At 33.3% G+C, this 11,154-nt stretch overlaps 1 protein-coding gene across 1 annotated transcript; it reads left to right on the forward strand.

Annotated features, from left to right (window-relative positions):
• The first annotated feature begins 3,560 nt into the window (after window positions 1–3,560).
• LOC142618266 (TMV resistance protein N-like) lies at window positions 3,561–10,376 on the forward strand. The gene is made up of 5 exons (XM_075791173.1): window positions 3,561–4,054; window positions 5,822–6,914; window positions 7,038–7,340; window positions 7,450–8,521; window positions 8,625–10,376. Exons 1-5 carry the CDS (start codon window positions 3,561–3,563, stop codon window positions 9,440–9,442), a joined length of 3,780 nt encoding a protein of 1,259 aa, XP_075647288.1. The 3' UTR covers window positions 9,443–10,376.
• Window positions 10,377–11,154: the final 778 nt, after the last annotated feature.

Raw genomic sequence — 11,154 nt, forward strand, 5'->3', positions numbered from 1 at the left:
TTCTTAATTATATTTTTTAGGCTTCAAAAAGATGAAAACAAAACAAACACTCTTAAAATGGATCTTCCAACAAGGTAGGAGAGAACTTCACTAACAATGCCCTTGGGAGGAGTAAGCATGCGAGGAAAGAAAGACAAAATGAATTTTCAAAGATAAATGATGCAATGCAATTTCTTAGTGGTCACAATTCACAAGAGAAGCAAATATCCTGAAGAATGCACAAAACTAACATAAAAAATTGGATTTACACATTCAAGACCTTGAAGGAGGATAAGAATGCCTATTTAGGTGTTTGATAAAAGCATGAGCGTTAGAGATGGCAGCATATTATTTTAATAAGAAAGTAATATTGGTCTCTAGTTTAGTGGCCTCATGCATGAGTGCATGGGCGGAGCTGTTATTGGACTAGGGGGGGCAATGGCCCCCCCTAATTTTTTTTTATAAAAATATTATTATATTAATAAGTACTAAGTTTAACAATTTTGTTCAATAAAATTACACTTTGTCCCCCTTAATAATGCCATTAATTCTATTGAGAGTAATCTTATAGCCAAAATGTTTTTACAATGTTTATACAAACTATTAAAGTAGCAAATTCTTATTAGTTCGTACACTTGCATAACTTTTTATATATCAATAACCACTTATCACATTAGCAATTTGTAAAAATTTTGTAGTTTTAGCATTTTTCACCTTTTAAAGGACATAAAAAATTAATAGATTAAATATAAAACAAAATATAAAAACTCAAAAAAATTAGCTCAACAACAAAAATTACCAATATAATAAAACTAAAAAAATTAAGTCCAATCAATATATTTTACCCATAACAAATTACTTGGCCATTTAAAAAATTTTTAACAAAAATCCTTAGTAGTAAAAAAATAGACTCAAGGGTCGGAGCCACCGCAAACAGCTAGCAGCAAAGTCGCCCCCCCTAACTCCAAGTTCTGGCTCCGTCCCTGCATGAGTGGGTTAGATTTTTTTTTTTACAAGGGCAATATAATCATGTTGTACCACATAAATGTCTGTGTTGTTTTTGCTTTCATTTTTCTCTTTCTCTTTACTAAAAACTACATATAAAGAATTTCTCAATAAATAGTTTCCTTTTACAACAAATAGTTTCCTATCATTTTTAGAGTCTAACAATTCTAGCAGCTGGGATTATGTATATGTGGTTTACTATCTAGGGTTGGGTCCAAAAAGCCCTACCTTAATGAGGCTTCACATAATCAAATTATGTTACTTTAATCATAATTTTTTGTTTTAATAAGTTATAAAAAAAAATTATATATATAGATATAGGGTTGGGTAATTTACACTTAATTAATGTAACTCTAAGTTATGTTACATCACTTAATAATTTTTTATTGAATTTATATATTTTTAACATGCTGTCAAATTTCATATTAATGTTATTAATAATTCAAATTATGAATTCATTTTTTATGCATAATTTTAAACCATTAAAACTTAAAATTTAAACATTTGATCGATGATAGCTATTGATCTTTCATTATCTTGAAATTGTGAAAGCATATAAGATATTAGAAAAAAAATGTAATCCAATAACGAATTTAACAAAATTTGCATTCAATTAAATATTGAGAGACGTAACTTTATTGTATATTTTACAATCCGTACATTGCTTCAAGGAGGTAGAATCATTGTCATAGCCATATATAATAGTGATAATCTTATTATATACTTGTTATTGCACATTATGTAAACACCCTCTCTTTAAAATCATGTTCTAAAAACATGATTTTTATTTAGGTAGCAGTGTGTACAATGATGAGTGTGTGATAATCATTTCCTTGTATGATATATCCCACTTAACTACCAACCTCGTGGTATATGTGCTAATCTTACGTAGGGCTTTTGCAAAACTCCCAAACTCCAATTTATATTTCCTTTTTCTTCCTCATTTCCTTATTTATTTCTAGTATGCATCAATTCAATTTTACTTTCTTTTCACATGGTAACAAAGATATGTTTTATGTTTTATTATTATTTTTTAATATAGTATCATAGTTATCATTTTTTTTCCTAACAGGAGCATTGATATACACTCAGATTTTGGTTTTATGCTATTTAATATTGGGTCCAGTTAATGTGTGCCCTTAGGGCGCACATTAAGTGAAGGGGATAAAAATAGGAGACGGATCTTTCCTCCACCCTTGAAGGGACGGAGAGGAAGAAGACGGATTGATACCCTAGGAAATGCGTATAGGACAGTGTAGGTCATTGAGTATCTGTCCTATATGGATTGGTTATAAATTCTTGGTTGTATGTCACCCGATATGTTTGACTTGACTTTTGCTTTATCTCCATGCAAGCGTGTACACTTGCAATTCTTGCGTTACACGTTTGTCCATAATCAGAAGACTCCTATATGGAAAGAGTTCAAGAAGGAAGTTGTATCTTAAAAGGAAAGACAATTCTACGCCAATATAAATACCCCAGAAACCCTAAGCATCAAAGTACGCACAATTGACTCAACTCTGGCACTCTAGGGTTGTAAAGAAGTTCTAACTTGACCTTCGGAAGGTTTTTGACCGGTACCACACCGGTGCTCTCTTTTAGGTCTTTTATTTTCTCTTTGCAGGTTTTGCCTCAGATTGGAGAGTGCTTGCAGCTTACTGGTGATTTTTTTTTACTTCATCATTAAGCAATCTATTTTTGGAAATATTTTTTCAAAAATTAGAAAAACTGTCAATACTTTTTCAATTCTCAAGAAAATATTACCAAAAACGATTAATTATTGTGTTCGAGATTAGGAAATTCTCTGTTCAAGAAGATTCAAAGCTCTTTATGTGGCCTTCTCTTTTTCAAGACTTTCCTGATGTGGATCCACGTTGGTTCCTGCGCAAAACTAATTGATATGCACACGTTGGTCACTGCTCAAATTTTCACGTGGCTGAAGGTGATGTTTCCTGCATGCAGCAAATCTAAATATCATGCCATTCGGATTCACACGTTGATAGAGGCACTGAATGAATATAGACGCGAAATCTCGCTTGTGTAGTCAGTAGTGCAGTAGGTCCAGGTGATGTGAATACTTGACAGATACGATTAGACGGAAGTGAAGAAGTCTGTTTTTTTTTTTGTTTTTTTTTTGTTGGATTTATCACTGTTCAAAATTGCCTCAATTCTGATCTTTAAAGTCAAGGAAACCTTAAAAATGCGGCCACCGCCGACTTAACTAAAACTAAAAGTGAGTTATATAATAAGAAAAAAAATGGAAGTGTATTCCATAAGTTTAAATACAAGACTCTCTCTCAAAATATTTTACATTCCTTTTTAAACCAGCAGTTACACTATAGGAGCGACACTCTGCAATTCTGCAAAATCTGTAAGTTCTCACTTGTCACTCCCGTCCTTCTCTTTTATTTCTTCTCTTTAGTTTCACTCTAGTAAATTTCTTAATCGTTTTTTTATTCCCTTATTTATTCATTTATACTTAAAATCCAATTGAATGAATTTTAATGAGTATCCATATTTTTAGTATTTTACATTGTGATTAAGGTTAATTTACTTGTTAACTTAGATTGGCTTTCATGGATACAAAAATGCCATCTTCTTCCACTTCTTATGGCCATCAGTGGAAGTATCATGTTTTTCTAAGTTTCAGAGGAAAGGATACTCGTAAAAGTTTTACAGATCATCTATATACTGCGTTGAAACAAAAAGGTATCTCCACCTTCAAGGATGATGAAAATCTCGAGAGAGGAAAACTTATTTCCACTGAGCTTTTAAGAGCAATTGAAGAATCGATGTTTGCTATTGTCATTCTCTCAAAAAAGTACGCATCTTCAACTTGGTGCTTAGATGAACTTGTAAAGATTATGGAATGCAGAAAAAAGATGAGACTAATAGTGTTGCCCATTTTTTACGATGTGGATCCATTTGATGTACGGAAACAGACAAGAACTTTTGCACAAGCATTTGTTAAACATGAGATATGTTTTAAAGAGAATATAAAGAAAGTTCAGACGTGGAGAGTTGCTTTGAGAGAAGTGGCCAATCTCTCTGGATGGTCTTTAAATGATAGGTATTTTATGCTATTGACATGATTACTATTTTTATTTTGTTTTAATGAGAATCAACATGATTTCTATTGAATATATTAAATTGCCATCTTCGTTAACATACCACGCTCTTTTAATATGTCATGAACATACCAAATTTATATTTTTGATCAATAACATACCTCATTTATATTGTAACTACTTGTGAGGATTTGATTCTAAAGCATTTGACATGACAACAACAATCTTTATATTTGGTTGTGTAATAGTCCCTACTCCCTTTGACATGTATACTTAATATATCATATAAATTATTATAATACAACACTAAGTGGGTAGATCTTTTAGATGTAAGATTATATTGACATGTAGAACCCTAAGTCTTTAATTATAGCTCATTACTATCTTCTTATAAATGTGATATTACCATTTTTACGTAGGAATTTTTATCTCCTTACTACTTTTTCAGCATGGAATTCATTTGAATTTAAAATGATTTAAAACAAATTTTCACATTGACGTAAAAGTAAACAAATAAATTTTAATTCTCTACTAGGATATACCTACCTTAATGAAGCTTTATACTAGCTTCACCTTAATGATACTTAACATAACTCGAAAATCTTCACGTCTACATTTTTGGATAACACTAATTAAAATCCACTATAAACAATAAGGAGTATATATAATCACATGATTTACTATTACAAATGACACTCACAAATTCTAAACAGTGCTATTATACTCAAACAAGATACTTCTTTTCAATTTTTTTAATCCCACAAGCTACCAGGCATCTTCAGCTTCTAGACACAATTACACCATATATATGCATGTATATTTCAAAGGGTACATCCTTCAATTTTATTATTTCCCATCTGAGAGGCCCCTCCAAAAACATGTTTTCACCCCCTTATATTAATCCTCCCCCACCAATAACCTCTCACTTTTATAAGTACTGAGTTTTATAAAAATTACTTCTCTATCTCAGCCAAGTAAAAAGTTGTTCTAAATGTTTATATATTTTAGGATTCAACTCACATTAAATATATATACAGTAAAGTATAACAGTGAGTGGGATTAAAAAAAACAAAAAAGCTTTGGGTGCTATAAATATAACATGCCACAATACACCAACCAAACCAAAGGTCCAAAGCAGTCAGCAGATAAAAGAAAGAAAAAAAAGAAAAAAAAAAGAAATTGCGAAACATAGAGAGAGAGAGAGAGAGAGAGAGAGAGAGAAGAGAAGCTTGGACCTGTCCACGCCAAGAGAGAGAGAGAGAGATCGGAAGGGACAAAGGGACAGAGGGAGCTCGCAGACTCGCTGATCGGCCCGATGTAGCGCCGGCGAGGGACAGAGGGCAGCAGGCAGAGGGAAATCAACGGTTGGGCTGTGTGGGTTTCTGATTTGAGATTTCTCACTTCTCACTTCTCACTCAATGGCATATCACAAAATCAACGGTAAAGATTTGTCCATCTGTCAAAATCTTGAATTTTATGTTTGCTTGTTTTTTCCACTGCTGCTGTGTTGGTGAAGTGAAGAAAAAAAAAAAAAAACGGTTTCGCTCGGACACCGAAGTCCGGCGAGTCTTACCAGTACCGGACATCTGTTAACCTTTTCCTTATATATATATATGCTACTTCATGTATGAGGTATTGCATTTATTTAGTTCTCTATCTCTCAAAGGTTACAACAAAACTTAACACTAATTATTTGCTCTGTTTCAAGAGGTGGAGGGTAATATGGGTGATTGAATTTCGTTGTTTGATTATCTCACTTCTTTTTGCAGGCATGAGTCAGAATTTATCGAAGATATTGTGCAAGCGATATTGCACAAATTAAGTTATGCATTCCCAAGAGATACCAAAGGTTTAGTAGGAATAGATGCTCCAGTGGAGGAATTGATGTCGCTTTTGGCTATAGGATCGAATGATGTTCGCATAATAGGGGTTTGGGGGATGGGGGGAATTGGTAAGACAACCCTTGCTAGATTTGTCTATTGGCTGATTTTTAATGATTTTCAAGGTGGTAGTTTTATCACTAATATTAGAGAAGAATCTGAAAAGCATGGTTTGCTTCCATCACAACAAAAACTTATTTGTGAAATTTTAAGGGAAAGAAGCATGAATATACGTGATGTTGATGACGGAGTTCTTATGATCAAGAATAGGTTATGTCATAAAAGGATTATTCTTGTCCTTGACGATGTAAATCAATTCAACCAGTTGAAAAAGTTAGCTGGAGAGCCAAATTGGTTTGGTGCAGGTAGTAGAGTTATAATAACAACAAGAGATAAGCATTTGTTGATAAGACATAAAGTATGTGGAATATACGAAGTTAAAGGATTGAAAGATGATGATGCTCTTCATCTTTTTAGTTTGAATTCTTTTAACAAAGATCATCCTACTCAAGATTATTTAAAGTTGTCTAAACAGTGTGTGAATTATGCACAAGGTCTTCCTCTAGCTATTGAGGTTTTGGGTTCTTTTTTGTTCAATAGAAGTAAGGAGGAATGGGAAAGTGCATTAGATAGGCTCAAAGAATTTCCGGTAGAAGAAATGAGCAAAATACTTCAAATAAGTTTTGATGGACTTCATAGAGTGGAACAAGAAATATTTCTACATATGGCATGTTTCTTTAATATGAAAGACAAAGATTATGTAGTAGAAATACTTGATTGTCTTGGTCTTCACCCTAAAATTGGATTAAATGTTCTTATTGAAAAGTCTCTCTTGCAAGAGTATGAAAATAAATTTTGTATGCATGAATTACTGCAAAAAATGGGTCAAGATATAATTCATCGAGAGTATCCTCAAGAACCTAGGAAGTGGAGCAGATTGTGGCGACATAAGGATATTCACAATGTGCTGATGAAAAACATGGTAAGAGATCATTTGGAGAACTTGAGCATATACCTTATCACATTATTTTAAAATTTTCAATTTGAACCATTTTAGTAATCGTATATCTTGCAATTCACCCATCTCTTTTTCTTTACTAATTAGGAAGCAGAAGCAGTTCAGGGCATAGTCCTTGTACTTCCGAAGATGCATGAATTGGGTGAACTACAAAAATCTGTAGAGGCACATTGGAACCTTGAAGCCTTTTCAAAGTTGCCTAACCTTAAGTTGCTTATAATTCATGGCGTTCACCTTCCACATGGTCCGAAACATCTTCCTAATGACTTAAGATATCTTGATTGGAGTAGATATCCTTCAAAATCTTTGCCATCAAGTTTCCAACCAAATGAGCTTGTTGAACTTCGCATGTGCGATAGCAAAATTGTTCGACTTTGGAATGGAATAAAGGTAACATTTTTATTTAAATACTCATATACGTTTAGTAAAAATTTATAAATTCTAAGCTTTATGGAACCTAATCTTACTTTTCTTATTCAATATTTTTTACTCTTAACAGCATTTTGGCAAGCTAAAGTTCATCAAATTGGAAGACTCCTTAGACCTCATTACAACCCCTGACGTCACTGGAGTCCCAAATCTTGAGAAATTAGATGTTAAAGGTTGTAAAAATTTGATTGAAATTCACCCATCTATTGTAGTTCATAAAAGGCTTACTCATCTCAACCTAGAAGGTTGCCATAACCTTAATACTCTTCCAAGTAAGTTTGAAATGGAGTCTCTTGAGATTCTTATCCTTTCAGGTTGTTCAAAAATCAGGAGAATTCCAGAATTTATGGGAAATATGATAAGCTTATCAAAACTTCACTTAGATAGAACTGCTATTACAAAACTTCCCTCTTCAATTGCACATTTGACTAATCTTGCTTCATTGCATTTAAGAGATTGCAAAAATCTTGTATGTCTTCCTAGTATCATTTGTAGCTTCAAGTCGCTTGAAGATGTCAATTTGGCTGGATGCTCGAAGCTTGATAATCTACCAGAGGACTTGTGGAATCTTGAAAGTCTAGAGGAGCTCGATGTGAGTGGAATAGCTTTAAGAGAGCTTACTTCCTCTATTGTTCTCTCAAGAAATCTTAAAAGATTATCTTTTCGGGGATGTAAAGAGTCACCGCCTAAACTTTGGAATAAGCTTTTCTCCTTTAATTTAATGCCACGAGGAAGCCTAAATCCTATGAGCTTGTTATCACCTTCTTTTCCAGGTTTGTGTTATTTAAAGAAATTGGATTTGAGTGATTGTAATCTCCAAACAATCCCAAATGATTTTGGTTACTTATCCTCTTTAAGTTGTTTAAATCTAAGTGAAAATACTTTTGATTGTCTTCCTGAAAGTATCATTCAATTATCTAAACTGACACATATTTATTTGAGGAATTGCACAAGACTTCGTTCATTGCCACAATTTCCATCAAGCACTTGGATGGTTGATGGTTGTAGCTCATTGAAACCATTACCAAATCGATTAACACTTGACAAATTTTGCCAACCACGTCTTTTCCTCTTCAATTGCTTCGATTTGGCTGATAATCTAGGTCGGAGTGACATGTTCTTTAGAATGCTATCAGTAGTTCCTCAGGTCTCTCTCTCTCTCTCTCTCTCTCTCTCTCTCTCTCTCTCTCTCTCTCTCTCTCTCTCTCTCTATATATATATATATATCAATTCTAAATATAATGGTTTGTATGTTTCAGGATATTGACAAGGAATCTATAGAATCTACTTTGGCAGCTATCTTTGGTATTGTTATTCCAGGGAGTGAAATACCGAGGTGGTTTAGCCATCAAAGTGTGGGGGCTACAGTGAATGCACAAGTAACTCATCTGAACAAAAATGTTTTGTCTAAGTGGATTGGAATGGCTGTGTGTGTTGTTTTTTCAGGCCGTAATCTTCATCCAAACAATCATGTTTTATCTAACTATCTTTATTTGTCATGTGAGATTCTAGTCAATAAACATGAAGGTGCAACCATTTCTGAAATCTTGGGCAAGAAATCTATTCAGATTAAATCAGATCACCTTTGGCTATTCTATTTACCCCCACAAAATTTTAATGAGAATGGGAGAGCATTATTGAGTCAAATTGATGAGAATGGATTCATTCAAATAGAGGTTAGATTTGATTGCCCTGTTTTGCAATGCTTGGAGGTTAAGAAATGTGGGTTTCGCCTAGTATTCGAGCAAGACATTGAAGATATCAGATATATGATGGCTCATTCCAGCAACAACACTTGCATCACTCCTTATGAGGGTTTGGATGTTCATCATGATTTTGACAATTCAGCAGAAGCTATCAAAATTAAGGGAAGTCATGATAAAGACGACGTGGCAGGACCTAGTAGTGAAGGCAGGTTAGGAAGCTCTTTTGATGTACCACTCTCAAAGAAAATTGAAAGATATATAAAGGATGTATGGCTCATGGTAACTTCGATTATATTAACTCTAATTATGGTGACTCTGATTGCAAGGATTGTAATGAAGGTGGCCAGGGACTGGTAAGTCATCATTACGTTGACTCTGTAGCTTCCTATAGCTCATATATACATGCTTTTTTTTTCACCAATTTTAACTTTAGAATTTAAGTTTAGTGAATCCCTTGATACATAGACTCTGGAGCTTCCTATTAGGCCTGTGGCACCCTTGATTTTTTTTTCTTTTCACAGAAAGTTGGCCATGATACAAAGGAGTCTTCCTTGTCCACAAGATTTTTTACAGGACATCCATATTATGAGACACTTTCTTTGTTACACATCCCCAGATTGCTTGTTTGACATCCAGAGTAAGCTTAGTCTGGTTGAGATTGAAAATGAATATAGGCTAATTTGGATTACTGAGAGAATTGCAAAATATTCTTGTGCAGGTGCATGGAACTATGTAAGGAAGAAATGCCCCAATATTAAATGGTGAATATCATCATCTGGTGTCCCAAAGTAATTCTAAAGCATGTGTTTATGGGTTGACTAAGGCTTCACAACAGAGTGTCCACAAAAGATTGAATGTGTAGTGATGATGTGCTAATCTGGATACTCAGTGCGTTCTTTGTAAAAAGAAAATTAAAAGTAGGGACCATTTATTTTGTGATTGTTGTTTCTCGATGAAGATATGAACCATAATGAGCTGGTGCTCAATAAAAAAACCCAAAGTTCCATTGGCTTGAGATTATGCTCTATGATGAGGAATCCATTATGTCTATACGGGCATTGTGGTCTATTGTGGATCACATTTGGCTTCAGAGGAATGCTAGTATTCATCAAAGAAGACTACTTTCTGAAGAGGCTATGGTCAAAATGATTGGGTGAGAAGTGAAGAACAGAGTTGAATGTGGCAGTTACTACAATACTATTTAGAACAGGGGTATTGATACTTAGAATAGAAGCTGTTAATGGTCATTGTCTCCATTAACTAACAATGTTGGATTTTTCACTTTGTAATGTTTATGGTGTAGGCTGTTTCTGTATTGGTGTTTTATTCTTTGGTGGTGCTTTAGACCAATCGGTTTCTACTTAAATGAATTGCTCATTCATCCAATTTACAAGTTGTTTGATTAACTAATACTTTTTTTATATAGTAAACACAACAATCAAATATTTTTTGCCCTTTAGAAATCTATGTTAATAATTATTGATTGAGTTATAGTTGAAATCATATTATTTGAGAAAATTAGATAAAATGATATTCTTTAATGAACTCATAAAAACTAGATTTATATTAGCTTTTTATAGTTACAAATTCTATATAGTTATTACAATTAAAATGGAATATTTATAATAAACTTAGTATACAATCTAATATGAAGTCTATATAAGAATATTATACACACACTTAACTTAAATTTCATACTTGTGAGTTTGTTCACAAATACATAATTATGAACTCATTTGCTAAATAAACAAACTTAAACAAAACTATTTATGAGTTAAGCTTGAACTATTCATAAACTATTGGGGTCTGCTTTCTTGTATGAGACTGAATGAATGTGCCCAAGCGTTAAAAAGGAGAGAGAGAGAGTAATAAAAACACTGCCTAGGCATCGAGTCTGCAGTTAGGCTGATGGTGAATATTCAATTCGTTACTCAATAAAACATAAGTCTTATTGAGTTATTTGATAAGACTCCACCCACAAAGAAAAACAAAACCGATCCTATTACCTTAAAAAAAAAAAAAAAAACGCAAGATCTAAAAGACAAAACTGCCCACGGCCCCAGCCAAAG

This window comes from Castanea sativa, chromosome 12 (assembly GCF_040712315.1).
Source record: "Castanea sativa cultivar Marrone di Chiusa Pesio chromosome 12, ASM4071231v1".
NCBI classification, from domain to species: domain Eukaryota; kingdom Viridiplantae; phylum Streptophyta; class Magnoliopsida; order Fagales; family Fagaceae; genus Castanea; species Castanea sativa.